General features: G+C 47.9%; 1 protein-coding gene across 1 annotated transcript in view; it reads right to left on the minus strand.

Moving 5' to 3' along the window:
• The window catches only part of RTN1 (reticulon 1), a 118,447-nt gene that overhangs the window by 38,481 nt on the left and 64,069 nt on the right, over positions 1-15,897 (minus strand). Inside the window, exons 2-3 of the mRNA XM_009648907.2 lie at positions 14,029-14,766; positions 8,864-9,646 (exon numbers count right to left, since the gene is read on the minus strand). Coding sequence (XP_009647202.1) covers positions 8,864-9,646; positions 14,029-14,766 — 1,521 coding nt within the window. The remainder of the gene's footprint in view (positions 1-8,863; positions 9,647-14,028; positions 14,767-15,897) is intronic.

A 15,897-nucleotide genomic window follows, 5' to 3' on the forward strand; every position in this document is an offset into this window, starting at 1 on the left:
TTTTTTCTTTTTTTCTTTCCTGGTCAGGATATAATCTTGACCTGGCAGAAATATTTTATAAATACCATCTTGTGTCCTGTCTATCAGAAAGGTCTGTATACATCTATTTGAGTACTATGACTTATGACAGCTCTTCAGAGGCAGTCCTTTGCTCTTAAAGGGAAGATATATGAAAATGGAAGGATAAGGCCGATAAATTTTTATAGCTCTGTACTTAACTCACACACAGGCAGTGGAGTGGATAGCAGTCCCAAGAGAAGATGTACGATCCTCCTACATTAAGCTATGCCCAATTTTAAAAGCACCTCTGAGCATCCAGCCACTGTGTTTAAGATGCTTTGACACTATACATTAGAAGTTTGACCTTACCCAACCTGCGGGGAGTAACTTTTGTGAGCACAGCCAAAAATCAGGGGAGAAAACAGATGCCAGAGGTGAAATGGGCCAAATGCTCGGGCTGTGGACAGCGCAGGTTGTGATCTGAAGGGCATAAGATTTATTGAGACATTTCTGAAGGTCATATTAAGGTCATGCTCTGGTATATGTACATGGTGCTAATCATGAGAGGGCACCATTGCACTTGGTGGTTACTGATCCTAACCACTGCACAAGCAAACCATCAATTGGGGAGAGCAGAGAAAATCCCCTGTTCTTTGCTTTGCTCTGATCCTTTCCAGGGCTTGGCATCTCCTCTTTGGGAGATCCTGCTATGCTCCCACCAGACCAGGACTCCAGGGAGAACCCCAGAGCCAGCATCTGACCATCTATCAGCTCTCCTTGTCCCCTCTGCAGAGAGGATAGGTGACCCTGCAACCATTCCTGAGGCCAGAAAGTGCACAACTCACTCCTCCCTCCCTGAAATAAAAGGATCTGGGACGAGTAGAAGAGAAATCACATACAGCACAAACCTGCCGGTGTGCACACTGCTCATTTCCACCACCATGACCTGCATGTCTCCAGGTTTCTCCAGCTCAGCTCCGGTTGAGTTATCACAGCTTGGCAGTTATAACAAGGTGTCATGTGGCAGCTGAATTGCATTAACTGGCCAGAAATGGGGAGGCAGGCCATAGCCTGCTGCAAAAACATTTCCAACTGCTTGGCCCACAGTGAAAAAGGGTAGCTGTGAAGTTCCCACTCATCCTCCATGGGCCAAGGAATGTGACCAGGAGTGACTGCTAGGGCAGCAGGGGTGAGGAAACTCCTCTGGTCACAGTGCCTGGAGAAGGTGTCTGGAACCCCACTGCCTCAATCATTCAAAAGTCTCTGGAGTGAGACCCCGTGAAATGAGGCCATTTGAATGTGTCTGCAGAGTCCGTGTCATCACAGTTTTCTGTTTATGTCCTATCATGTGTTCAGAGTAATTTTTCAGATTCCTTGAACAGAGTGAAAGCACAATTGCAAAGTAGCTGGAAGTCAAGACCTCTCAGTCTACCAATCTACTGCAAAACCTCCCAAAATATCAAGCATATATCATGGAAAGGTGAATCCTTGGTATAAAACTACTTGCAGTAAGAAAATTACCCCTCACTCCTGGTTGCAGCTCTGCATGCTTCAGACACTTTAATTTAAAACTGTTTTCTTACTCTGGCCATTTTTGGGCTGCTAGGCCACAAAGCCAAGGAAGAACATTCATCAGAGAGACAAAAGCAGGCAGGAGCGTGCCTTAGCTGCATTCTCTCCTGCCTACCACCTTAGTCTTAAATTCATCCTTGACCTCACATAAGGGCAGTCTAGTAGAGGTATGGAAGGAGAAGACTGGCCTGGACAACAGACCGATTGCCAGCACTCCACATGTGGCCCTAGCATAGGGTTTAGTAATGCAGGTGTCGTTTCTTCCTCTGAGACCCTCTATACTTAAGCTATTTCACTGGTTTGCAACTGAGAGTGCACATTATCCCTTCCTAAAGAAGGTAGACTGAGGAAGGGCCCTGCATACAACAGCATATGAGGAGATTTGTGAACCAAGGTGGGCTGTGGGGTCAGAGAGCTCAGGAGAAAAAGAAACCATTTTGCCCACGGAAAGAGTCCAGAAGGTTCTGGAAAAGCTGTAAGTCATGTCTGCAGGATCTCTTGCACTCAATACCTGCTCATAGTTCTTGGAAAACACCCACCCACCTGGATTCATCTGCTCTGCATTAACTGAGCAAGCCCACTTCAGCTGGCATTCAACGGTCTGAGCGGCAGTCATTAAAATTCTCCATTTCTCAGAAATGGGCAAGATTATCACAGTTAAGTTCATTTTTTTCCACTGGGCTTCTCTAACCCTTCAAAAATTATTCCATTCCTGTTATGATGCAGATAATTAACAGGGAGTCAAATGAGTCCAAGTACGGAAAGATGGGTCAGCACAGCCCGCTACAGAAGTCTGAACAGACATTTCCAAGCAATATGGAAGAGATCCCTCTTGCAGCAAGAGAAGTCAATGTTGTGCTGCTGCAGTAGGCTCTACAAACCCAGTCCTAGCCTGCAGGACAGGCAAGTAACCCATCATCAGCCTGGGGACAACCTCCATGCGAGCACCCTCTCCGGTTCTCTTCAAAAAGGATTCGACCAGTGGTAGAAATTAACAAAGGGAAAAAGAACAGTTCAGACAGCTCAAAAATGTGACCAGAGACAAATAACTGAAGACGCAGGAATTGCTTAGCCTACGGTAAAGAAGGATGGAAGAATGGCAACTGTTTTCGTTAGACACCTGGGAGCTGGTTGAGGATCTGCCAACAGAGGCCTTTCCAAATGAGTCACAAGCATCTGTCAAGAGTGCTTTACCAGAGATCCTGGCTGTGGGCCAGGAGATGGGTTCTCTGGACCTTGTGAAGCTCCTGCCAGCCCGCTCTGTATGAAACTACCTTGAGGGCTATCACTCCTCTACCTTACCCTGCAGTGTGCCTGCAGCTCCTGGCCCCGAGGTGGCACCACAGGACTGACCCAGATATGCAGGCTCAAGGTCTCAGCTACCCCCAAACCTCTGACTTTGCTGAGAATATAGACAGGTAGACAAGGCCCTGAGCAACCTGACCAAACTGCTTTGAGCAAGGGGTTGCATCAGAGACCTCCATGGGTCCCTTCCCAACTAAATTATCCTACATGTGAGGGAAGTGCAGAGAGATTCGTCAATCTACTCCAAGATTTTGTGGCGAGGCCAGGTCTAGATTCACATGTTTACTTCTCCAGGCAGGTTTTACCCCACTCCTCCTACGGCATCGCAAGATGAAGACACTCTGGCCCCAGACAGGACACCCCTCTCCCCCCCACCTTTTTCAAGCAGGGACTTTCCAAAGGATGCAAAGCTACCGGAGCCCCATAAAAAGCAAACTGAAGCAGGCAAAACAGATGGGCTGGAGTGTGGAGGCACTTACAGCAGATGGCACTAAAATATTAAACTAACATTACCGTATGCTTAAGCCACGGCCTGGCTTGCTGCTGATTGCAGAGCCAGCCTGCTGAAAGCATACAGATGAGAAATGAGCCTCGGATTGCTAACTCGCCCTACCAAACATCCCCTTCCCGTGGAAAAATGTCTCACTTGTGACTCCTCCACCAGCAGAGACGTGCCAACGCAATGCAGACGACATTTTGCTGAACAAAAAGCGCTCCCAGTAACTCAAGGTCTCTCCCAGATCTCTGCGGGAAAACCATCTTTTGAGAAATTGTGTAAAATCAGTTTGTTTGTGGCACCAAACAGGGGTGGACGCAGTGAGAGATTAAAGGGTAAAAGCCCAAACTGCTTTCGTGCTTGTCCACTGACAGCCCTGGACACCATGGGATGGCACGAGAGGCACCGGGGAGGAGGAAAAACATGTTCTTCAACCCAGGGCATTTGCCAGTGTCACCCAAAACCCAGAAGTAATCCTGACTGCAGCTTGTGACACTGCCCGAGAGACACCGGGCCACCACACAGAGATGGGTGGCCATGAACCTCAATATCCCTTAGAGCCACAGCAGCCACAAAGGGTGTGTGGTAAGGACCTGCTCTTGCAGGGAGGGGACTAACCAATTAATGTTACAAAAGCCTTTCATAAGGCATAAAAATCAGAATGCTTCATAGCAGGGTGGCATAGGACTGTGCTGCAGAATAAAGCATTTTAAATGATGAATTCTATTTGACTGCATTTCCAGCAGGTCCCACCAGTTGTGCCATCTAGCATGTGAATGACAGCACAACCCCACAGCACCAGGCCTGGGTTTTCCTTTTCCTACGCTGAATTTCACTATAAAATACAAAGAAAAGGAAAGTAAACATTACTATGAATGTCCACAACTTTTCCTTTTTTTTTTTTAACCTGAGCTCAGGCATCTGATCCAACAGGTAACAAGATGCTTCACATTTCAATAAATGGATCAAGCAGAAGGAATTTCGTAATATTGTCACTGAAGGAGAGGCTGGAGAGAGACATGATAATGCCTCAGTACAAGGGAGCCCATGATCAGGTCGTGAGGCTGTGGGACAGCAGCATGCGGTAAGCCAGGCCACGCTGGCAGAGAGCTACTGACAAGCAAGGCAAGAGAAGACAGTAAAGGACTCAGCCAAAACACTCCTCCTCAGCCTGTCTTGGTCCAGGCTTCTTTTGGGCTTCTTGCAAACTGTCCCAGGCCAAGAGATGCACATTTCCAGGAGAGTGGGCCTTTTCTGAAATTTCCTGCATGCCCAAGCCACGTGCAAGCCCAAGCCATGTGCAAGCCCAGCCTGGACGTCACCTGTACTATGCAATGTTGCAGCACTGTGCAGGCCACACCAATCAATTGTATTATTTTCCAAAATTTGTGAAAATCTCTTGCAAAAAAACCCCAGGGTTTCTTAGAACAAACCTAAAAATCTGCATTCCTTCCTCTGGCTACTGGAAAACAAAAATGCATCTGGTCTTCCTTCTCAGTGGCAGGGAATTTAAAAAAAAAAAAAAAAAAAAAAACAAACTGAGCTGGAAATGTCCTTTCTGCAGAGCCACAGCCAAAGGGGCTCTAAGCCCTGGTGTGTAAGGGCCGTGTCCACTTCTGGAAGGGGATGCCAGTAGAGACATGGGGGCAGTGACAGCCAAACAGCAAATGTCTTGCTACAGCTCTGCCTTCCCCTCTTTGCTTCACAGGAGGCAAAGGAATTAGTAACACTAAGGTAGGTAGGAACTGCACAGCCCTGGCCAGAACAAAGCCTGTGCTACAGCAAGCAGTGCCATCTTTCTGACCGTTAGGAAAAGCGGGCAAGGCTGCTTAGCGGTTAACAGCACGGGAATAGCTGCGCTCTTTCAAATCGTGATTGCTCCAGTAAAATGGAGGTAGGAAGTCACTGCCCATTTTTGTTATTGCCACTGGATGGCAACAGACGTTAAGCAGAGACGTTGAGTTATCACTGCGCAAACCACACGTGCACTTGCTTATTTAGGGGAATGGCCATGATTTCAGCATGCCTAGCCGACACACCAGGAAGGTCTCTGAGGGATTAAGCTTCAGGCTGGCAGCAACATGATCAGCAAGACTGTTCCTGGGGTCGGACTGAACACTGGGCTTTCACTTTCTGCAGCTTTATGTATTTCCTGGAGTCTGCACTCAAAATGAATTTTTGTCTTGCCAGCCCAGGGCAAAGCCTTCTGATGAGCCGTGCAAAGTAAATTTAATGCTATGGATGTGAGTAAAAGACTCCTTGGTGGTATTACAGTATGATGCTGTAAAATAGTTAACACTTACATGTGAAATTGATAGCTGACAATTTTTAAATTACATATACCTGGCTATGACCTGGCCAAGGGCCACAGAAAGATCTACAGCTGGGTGTCGAAAACACAGCCAGGCATGTTGAACAGCTTCATTTGATCCATCAGTTTCCTATGAATCTCCAGAAACACTGGGCTGGCACTGCCCTGAACTCAGGTGGGACTTGCCATGGCCATTGGGGGACCAGTCCCCACCTGGACTCTGTGAACACCACTAGAACCATTCTGTCTTAATAATGATGTGTGGTGGTAGCATAACGCTTCCAAGGTGACGTGTAACAAGGAGGTGACAGGAAGTGATGGAATCTTTTCTGTTTTCTATCTTTTAACAAGTACATAGTCACATCTTGTTAGTATTCTTTTAATGACAACTATAGTTAAGATAATTCTCTTAATGAATGATGATACTGTTTTTCCTTTGGGTGACATAGTTCTGCTGCACCTCCGTTGTGCGGCGCTGCCACGTCTCCCTCTATTCTCATCACTTTGGCTGTGCCAACTGCCTGCCAGGTGCATCTGAGTTGGCCTATGACACATGTATGATGCCATGATGTAAAGCTCTGCCAAGACCTCAAGTTGATGCTATGAAGGCAGTCCCTGTCCACTTGGATGTGCTCTGCCACATCATTTCCCTGCCAGCTGATGCAGCTCCAGGCTGATGGAGCCTGGGAGGACCCGTGGGGGTTGCTCTGGTTCCACCAAGCCCCCAGTTCGCCTCTGATAACTGAAAAACTGCTGAAGAGTTTCACGTGAATTCTCTGAGTGAGGGACAAGCTCTCCTTTCCCAGGTCAGAAGGACAGCCCCATACTCTACCTTCAACTTAAAAATTTAACAGCGACCCATGAAGCAAATACGCATGACTGCAAGGTAGCATAAACTGGACCCCACTATCAACCATTTTTTCTTATCTTGAGCCCACCTCCCTATACCTTGTAATCAGCTTTAAAAAGTTACACAAGTTTTTGCAATAATCTTCTTGAAAGGCTTTATGGTTTCGTTTTCCTTGCCTTAGGCACTGGAGTGTCTCAAGGGAGAAAAGCGCATACTGAAATAGTCCTCTACGCACCGCCAAATAGCAATTAGCTGTGTTGTGTCTGTCCTGGAGGAAACATTCCTGCCACTACTGTCCTACATGAATACAGATAGGAAACACTGACACACTGCGACGCAGAGAGAAAGTCTGCTCATGCACACAGGGACTTTCTCTGACCACCACATGAGAACAAGCTTCTGCTAGCATCAGTTTAGGCAATGACAGAAATTAAATGAGAGACAAAAGTTAGGCCAAAAAATTTTGAATACAATCAAGGGGGACTTAAAATTGTAATGGGGCCTGAAATGTCAAAATTGCAAGACAGGCAACTAGCTGCCCGTGTGATATTCTCCAACTACTTTCTCCAAATCCAAGACCAAATTGTTGTCATCTGCCTAAAACAACACACAGAACACAACATGGTTGCAGAGACCCAACGGTGGATGCTGCAGGAAGGGTGGGTAAGGTAAATTCAGTCAACCCTACAGCTTCTAAGGTTTGGGCAGGGCCTGGGCCAGGCCTACAAAAGGGGAATTTGGGAAGGGGAAGAGAAATGGTTGGAGCTCACCCTTCCCCTGAGGGAGCAGAGAGATGCACAGCATGATGTTGCGAGCTCTGAGAATCTAGCAGAAAAACATACTTACAAGCAATAATCACATGTTTCTTATTCAGCCTATTAGTGTCATTAGTTCATTACTGCTAAGAATATCAGTATTAACATATTTTATTGCACTGCATATCTTGCAATCCTCAGTAGACTTGCATGGTTGGGTTCACAGCACTAGATAAATCAGTTGTAAAAGTGTGCTACTTAAATGTGTCTGCCACATCTCCAGGCCATCATGTGGTCAAACGTCTGCACAAACGCGGAAGAGGAAAAAGATGCTCTCTAAGCAGCAGGGGTGGGACTTGCCCCCCCCCATCTCTATCCAGCTGTTTGCAAGGAAGCAGCAGCTCTCTGAATTGAAAACCCCCATCTGACAGAAGAGAAGTGGACAGCTGCCACCACCCAGCCAAACCTGGGGAGACAGCAGAGGAGGAGGAGTGCAGGTGTGGGGCAGCTCCAGCATCCCTCCCTCCCACACCAGCCTACAAACCCAGAGGCACACAAAGGTCCTGGCTATTTAGAGCTGGCAGCTTGGAAAGAATAAAATGCCTTTTTCTCTTGTACGCCTTGTGAACTAAGCCCCTTACAGGCCTCAGGGACCCCTGGCAGTGTCAGTGTGCAGTGACCATGTGCTACCCCTTGGTCCTCAGGGTTTAGCTCAGACCAAAAGTTGGTGGTGGCTCTAAAGATTTGGTGGGTCCAGCTGGACCTCAGTGCCTGGCACAGCAAGCCTGGACCTGGTTGGCTCTACACTGGCTTTGAACAGATCCTACGGGAGACAAGTGCTCTTGAGCTCACCTGAGTACCAGGGAAGTGTCCTGCCCTTCCCCATCCCAGAGCTAGATTAGGGAAGGGGCTTTCAGAGGGGCACATAGGATGCCCCCAAGGCACGCAGACCTAGGATGAGCACCCCTAGGCCACGGGCCTCCCTGCATCAGCCTGGAAGTGTACACAAAACCCTCATTATGCAGGACTGGAGGGTGTCAGCCACCATGAGAGAGATTTGTTTAAGCTGCACCAGCTTCAGAAACACCCAAACCCACCAAACCCAACCTCTCTCCTCTGAATCATTCTTTTTTCCTAGCTGTATCCTCAAAAACTTCCTCACATTTCTGAGAGGAGCAGGACCACCTCCCTGACTGCACCCCTTCCCTGGGGCAAGGCAGGTACTATTTCAAAGGAAAAATGACCATTTGTTGCTCTTTGTCCACCAGGTGCCTGATGTACGAATCAGCTTTACATTACTGGGGTTCCTACTTGATCCAGAACCTATATGCTTAAGCCTAGAAATTATTGTTGCTGGTATTTTTTTTTTTCCTGAGGAAAATGAGAAGAGGATGGGAAGGTCAGAGGTGATGTGTGCATTGTCACAGGCGTGCTCAGCCTCAAGCCGAGGTTATCCAGTGCCAGCAGCTCCCCCTGCTCGGCACTACTAACACATCCCCTGCAAGGAACAGGCACTTCTCCCTCCTCCCCCTTCTCCGTAGCACTGCAAAAACCAACATAAAATCTGCATTTACCTTTCTGCTTATTTAAAAATGGCAGTAAGGGTGAAGCCAAGGGACTTCTTTTGCCAGAGTCCTTGGAAGACACTTTACTTTGGTTAACAACAGTTTCTTCAATGGGTTTCTTCAGGATTATTCTTTCCTTCAGCTCCTCAGTGCTGACGGCAGAGGTTGGGGGCTCAGCACCTACTTTTGGTGCAACAAAGGAGCTTTTCAGGTAGGACGCGGACTCCGCCAGGTTTTCCCTGTTCATCCTGCTCTCTGTCGTTTTACTTGCTTCGTAGTCTGAGGCATCAGCACGCGAGCCGTTCTCTTCCTTGATAATGTCCATGACCATGGTCTTCATCAGAGGGGAGTCCTGCTCCCTCTTTGGGCTCTCTTCGGAGGCCGATGAGGCGTCGCAGGACTCGATGATGAGCTCGCTGTCAAGCTCAGCCTCACGCTCCTCCCGCAGGATGCTGTACTGGATGGAGGGGGAGGCGGGTGACGGAGGGGGCCCTCCGATGTGGCTGAAGGTCATGTAGTTGGAGTGCAGCACCTCCTCAGCAGCCAGTGGGTCCTCCGAGACCAGCTCAATCTCCGAGTCCCCCGACTCGGCGCTGCTGGCTTCGTTATCCAGGGGTGAGGACATAGCAGGGCGCCCAGGTTTGACCCGCTGGTCTCTCTTCTCAACAGAAAGGGCTGGTGACCGCTGCACCTCGGGGGCCTCAAAGGAAAAGCTTTTGGCTTCCTTGATGGCACTGATGAGTTCATCTTCCGACAGGCTGCCTTTGCCCTGCGACTCTGAGCCGGATGGTTCTGCCACACGGAAAGAAAGGGGGAAAAAAAACAGGAAAAAAAAAATTTAAAAATGAGATTTTTTTTTTTTGGCTGCTTAGGCAACAAACTCAATAGATTTCATGCCAGCGTGGATCCCACTAGCAGGGCTGATAACACAGGCAGAAAGTCTCCCCGTCTGGGATGACTAACAGTAACAACAGCTTGTCCTTACAGAGTGTTTCCCATGCACATCTTTATAAAAGAGGTGTCATTAGCATCATTTACTGAGGAAAAGGCTGAGGCACAAGGCAGTGCTGGTCAGTGCTTGGCCAGTGGCTCAGCAATATATTTTTCACGATGAAAATCACCAGTCATGAGGAATGTGGGCTCAGGCCACAGGTGACACCATCTGACTGCCACCGATGGATACAGCTCTGTTCTGGGGACAAACAAGCACACAGGGCTGGTGGGTTCCTGCACCGCTGATCATAACAACCCATTCATAGTTACTAGTAATTTTGTCAAACGTTAACTTTCAGGTGTGAAAACTTTCAGTCAGAAACTTTTCTCAGAGGTGGGTTTTTTGTTTGTGGGGAGGTGGGTGGTGAATTCTCTGTTTGCTTTTATCTCAGTCAGGTACAAGAATGAATTTTTTTTTTTTTTACTGTCATTCTTAATGATAATAAGAACTACATTAACAAAAATAATGACTGACCAACTTGTCACCCAAAATTTGAATCAAAAAAATTTCTCTGCATTTTCCAGCTCACACTGGAAGAAGATCTACTCGGAGAACTAAAAATGAGCAGTTGAAAAGGCTGGCTGGTCACCCAGGGTTAGCAAGGAGTCCACATCCCATACAAGAAGGGAACCCAGGACCAGACTTCCCACCTGTTCTGCCTCCCTGTATATCACTTTATCACATGGGATTTTGTAATGAAGTAACAAAGAAAGTAAAATTGCATGGAAAATGTTCACAGTAAGAAGGGATGGAGGCAGCATGAGGTACATCAGCAGCTGTCTTGAGTTATTGCACAGGGAACATGCTTTGCTTTATCACTCATGGAGCATCAGCCAGCCTCAAACCCAGACTGCAACTGGTGCATCAGCAGCAAGGCCAGCCAGGCCACCTGAGCCCCCCTGTGCCAAGGGGACCATGGTGGCAGTTTGCACCCAGTCCCCTGCTGGCACCTGGCCACCTCCACCTCCTAATCACCGGTTTCAACCTTGCACTTCACTGACCCAGAGATCACTGCCATCCACACTCAAGACCCTCCCTTTGGGGAGGGGAAAAAAAAAAAAAAAAAAAAAAAAAAAAAAAAAAGCCTGCCCCCCCCAGTCACACTGGAACAGCCACCAAGCAGACACGGAAATTTGTCCTTTGGTCTCTCGAGTGCTCATTCGCTGATTTTATATCGTTATTAACATGACAGAGGTCACTGAGTGGCATTGCAGGTAATGAGGGTTCAAGAAAGCCATGAGAAAAAGAGACCCCTGATTTTCCTCCTGCTGATGGTGAAGAGGCCCATGGCAGGACATCACTCGAGCCCACATAGCTGGGAACCACAGTGGGGTGGGAGGACAGCAATAGGGACTTCCCAGCCCCTTGGCTGCAGATATGGGGAACCCCCAGCTGGCCTGCGCCTGCTCCTGGTGGGTATTTGCCTCCAGCCCAGCCCTGCTTCGGGTGCAGCCACTGGCATTGGCCCCCCGAGCCCACCCAGCTGCGTTGGCCTCCTCTGGAAGCTCCTCTGCAACAGAGCGTGGGAAGGAGATGAGACCTGGGACAAAACCACTGTTTGTGGCTATTTCCAGACTTAATTTCTCATGGCAATAGCATAGCTGATTTCTCCCTGACCATATGCCTTCCCCAAGGTAAAGGGGGAGGTTTTAATGATAGCACCAGAGCCATGACATCCTGCTGGGACATGGGCAAGAAAAACAACCTCCCCACACCCCTCCACGCAGTTTTGGTTTGTGCATCTGCCAATACACGTCATCGGCAGTTTTGAGCACATATTGTTGGCATGTCTTGCAGCTCCTCTGACAAAGCAGCTCTCTTGTAACACAACCCTCTTGCATGAGAAAGGCCTTCTGCAACCCGGAGTATGGCCGCAGACAGGATTAAGGTGCTTGGGACTGTTACAACACACTCCTGTCTGGATGCCGGGAAGTTTCTGTTGAATGGGAACCCTCTGAGCAGGAGCCTGTGCATCCTTTTCCCCCAGCTGCAGCTGCGCCGCTCTCCTGCATTACAGCATGTAAGCATTTTCTCCCTCAGCAATGACTTAATCCGGCACACGTCCAAACAGGCATGTGACCGCCAGCCCTCGTAACGCAGCAATGCGTGAGCCCTTGCCTTCACCCTGCTCCTGCCCGCGCTGGCAGTTTGTAACTAACTCTCAGCCACGGCATTTACCTTGTGAACAAAAACGTCCTTTGTGGCCAGCAGCAGGGTGTCATATTTACCGCTGGCAGGGGGAAGCATATAAATACCCACTGCCTTTCAGTGCCAGCACAGTGTATGAACAGACCATATCTTCCTTCCCCAGAAAGATGATGGCCAGTAATTAAAAGCAAACCGTTTTCAAAAGTCCTGATCCAAGGAGGGGAGAACTGGGGGCTTTGCCAGGATGCTCGAGGGGTATCTAGGAGCAACGACTTTGATGGGTCACTGGGTAGAAATAGTGAGGGCAGGTTTTACATTTCTTCCTCGCTTATGAAAGTCGAGCCTGGGCGCAGCATGTCCCCGGCTGTGGGAAAAGGGGGAAATACAGAGAAAATGCACTGCGGGAGCCAGCCCCTAAAAGAAGATGCCTGCTTCTTTCCTTAACATGATAGATAAGCAGTACTTGTGGCTTTCCAGCACCCAAATGCAAAGCCGTGGGACCTCCCAGGGCTGTTTGAGCAGCGCTGGGAATCAGCTTTGCCCATGGAGAGGAACATTACCATGCCAGCAGAGATGCCGGCCACACCAGTGCCTCCCAGTAAGGCAGCAGCTGTGAGGCTCAGCCATGCACTATTCGGCTGTTACGATGGGATACGGTTATCAAGCGTCATGAAGCCAGCTTTGAACAGTTGCCAAGGACTGAATAAATTACAATTAGGGCCCAAAATTCTTAATTACCTCTTAGTGCAAAAAGTGTAAATCAATAGAAAATGGCATGCCTCAGAAGTAGCGCGTGATGTCACCCAGTCAAATAAAGGAAGAAAAATGTGACTCTAAAGTCTATTTATTATCTGAAGTTTCTGGCTGATTCAGGCAGGATAAGCACACAGCTGTGGTGGATTGCTTCAAGCTCTTTTGGGTTGGTGTTTTTTTTGACTAAGTGTGCAAATGCACACTCAGTATTTCTCTAAGGGTGGAAATCCCAGACTGCCATTTTAAGGAAATTCCAGTTGATTTTTAAGTGCTTCTAGATGCCATCAAAACAGTGAAAATTTCAACTTGGGGATGTTCTTTGACAAATGTCAAATGTTTATTGTCAAAAGGCTTTGATCCAGGATGTTGAAATTTAATTTCAACTCTGAAAATTCTGCTTCCCATGACAGATTTTTATTCCTCTTTAAAACAGTCTACTACTTTCATATTTTAGCAGTGCGTAGCAGTGTGTAATAGGAAAAATGAGGAAAAGATATTACATACTACTGCAGCAATCAGTAAGTAAATTTATAAATGAGGGATTTTGGTCTCCCCACAATAGAAATCAGGAACCTTTAAAAGAAACTGGCCCTTTGTCCCTCCAGCCCCCTCTGTAAATGGGGTGACAGTATTTCCCTCCTCAGTGCTTTCTAAAAGCAGCACTTTCACTCAAAACCAGTGCTTATTTTTAACAATTTAGCCTTATTCTCCGCAAGAGCGAAGAGGTGTAAAAACAGCCATTAAAATTTTAAAAAAATGAGCCTAGACATTTGCAGCACCCTGGTCCCACATACCCCATTTCCTCTAGGGAGCGTGGCTGGCCAGGGTAACCAAGAGACCCCAAAATCCTGGGATCCAGCCAAACTGTTGCCTGGATGACAGTACCCCCAATGATACCCACCAGCTCGTGGCTGCCCCTCAAAGAGGGGTCCCTTTGGACTCTGGGCTCAGCAAGAGCTGACCCTAGCCCTGCTCCCGAGTGGCTTTTGGCATCTTATTTCTGTGGATCCCCAGCCCTGTCTTCCCCTCTTTTCATACAGAAAGGGCAGCCCACCCAAGCAGTGTGTTAGTGATGGGCAACATGGTTCGCAAGCCCCTTCAGTTTGGCAAAGTGGTGCCAGAGCAGAGCAGAAACACCTCCAGCCATGGAGACCTGTTAATGTCTGCTCGCACTCCCTTAGACCCAGCCCCCAAAACCATTGTAATTCTCAAACATGCAGGGCTACAATTGCAACCACTCACTGAATACAAAACAAATGGTATCATGCACCAGCATTACCTGTGCCAGAGGACGGTGGTGTGACAGACCCCGGGCTGTCATCTTCTGGTTCTGACACTGTCACCGTTGGTACCACCTCATGGCTCGGCTTCAGGCCGGTATCCGGCTGAGTCGGGCTCGACTCTTTGCTGGCAGCTTCCCTGGCACTTTCTATCTCTGTGAGTGTGATCTTGACAGGGGCTGTAACCACAGAGGCACTGTGCTGATCTTCAGACCTTGTATCTTCAAGTGGGTCTTGTTCTTTGGCTGCCTTCGTGCTCTCTGAAGCCGTCCACTGAGGTTCACCAGCGTGGCTGGACCTGGTGGGTATTCCCCGGTACTTATCAATAAGGCCTGGGCTCTCGTCTTCTGAGTCAGGGTCATGTTTTTCTTGGTATTTTCTTTCTTCTGATCTACTTATGTCCATGTATTTATAAGCTTCTACTTTCATGGGATCTGCTAAGGTTTTATCAACTTCAGTAGACTCTGCAGGAGTCATCTCGATTCCTGAATCTGAGCTAAACAAGCCACGGGACTCAAACCCAGTCACATCTTGAACAGGATGCCCCAGTGTGTTAAACCCCTCTGTGCTGCCAGCACAGGGGACGGGGCTGTTTGCCTGCTGATAAATCCCCGTGAAATAGGTGGAGTCCCGCGGGGTGGTGTAGTGGACGTCCGAGATCAGAGAGGTGTAGAAGGAGCTGTCGCCCCCGTTGGCGGTGGAGCCATAGTCAAAGAGGTGCGATGAGGCTGTGACACCTATAGCAAAGACAAAAAAATGATGCACAGTGAAGAGACAAGTGCCTGCATGCATCAGCCTTTCCGCAAAGCTGTTCTCACTCCCTGCTGATTTTAGATTCGGTTTGTGCATCAGGCTTGGCTTTGCTTGCAAGCTCTTTAGGACTCTCTCTTACTATACCTTGGGGAAACATAGCGGCACATCTGTCAGAGAAGGCTTCCAGCTGCTGTTATATCTTAAAAAAGCTGTAATGATCCTGATAGTGTCTATGAGCTCTTGGCCAACGTTTGTCCAGACTGTGCAGAAAAATCTCCAACTATGGCAATCCTGTGACCTCCCTCATAATCTGACTCAGGGACTCACCATCCCCTATTCTTAAAAAAAACCCTAATGTCCAATAGTCCAATAGAAAAACAATCCTGAGCAGAAAGATTTTTTTTTTTTTTTTTTAAATCCAGAAAAATGGAGAAAATTAAGAAAAAAATTCTGCTGGACAGAAATTGAGATGGAAAGTTGGTGGGCAGCTTTAGATTTCAGTTTTCTCTTTTAAGAGTAGCCACCCTAAGTTTGTGAAACACCAGGGCACAGATTAAACATCCGCATTTAGTGATTTCCACATGCTCAGAAAGTCGTATCCTGTGTGTATCATCTACAAAGCATGCTGGCATGAAAATGGTTAAACCTCTACCCATGCCTGTGCATCATTTTCATACACCACCTCTAATTCCCTCTGTCATGCTTTAAGTTCCTGGGGATGATGCTAATTAAATTACAAACAATGGCCACTCTCTCTTTGCAAGCATTAATATAAAGCACAACTCGACAATGGGAAAAGTGAGATCCCCCAGGAGGGAGGCAGGAGGTGGGGAAACAAATTTTTGTAGGGGCTGAGGGAAATAGGATGTAGAGGAACAAAGCTAATGTCTGTAGGAGCTGGTGCCTATAGGAGGGCGGTAGCCTGTTAACCACTTGTGCGCTGATGCACCCTGCATCGCAGAGGTTGGCCGGCTTTCTCAGACCTCTGCTCATCACCATGCAATGGATGTGGGATTCCTGACCCTCTCCGCATCTGTCATGTCCTGGCCTACCACGCACATTGCAAACTTAACACTAATATTAAATTTTCAGCTGCAAAGCAAGAAGATGGGAAA

This window comes from Egretta garzetta, unplaced genomic scaffold (assembly GCF_000687185.1).
Source record: "Egretta garzetta isolate BGI_Z169 unplaced genomic scaffold, ASM68718v1 scaffold311, whole genome shotgun sequence".
In the NCBI taxonomy this organism is placed as follows: Eukaryota; Metazoa; Chordata; class Aves; order Pelecaniformes; family Ardeidae; genus Egretta; species Egretta garzetta.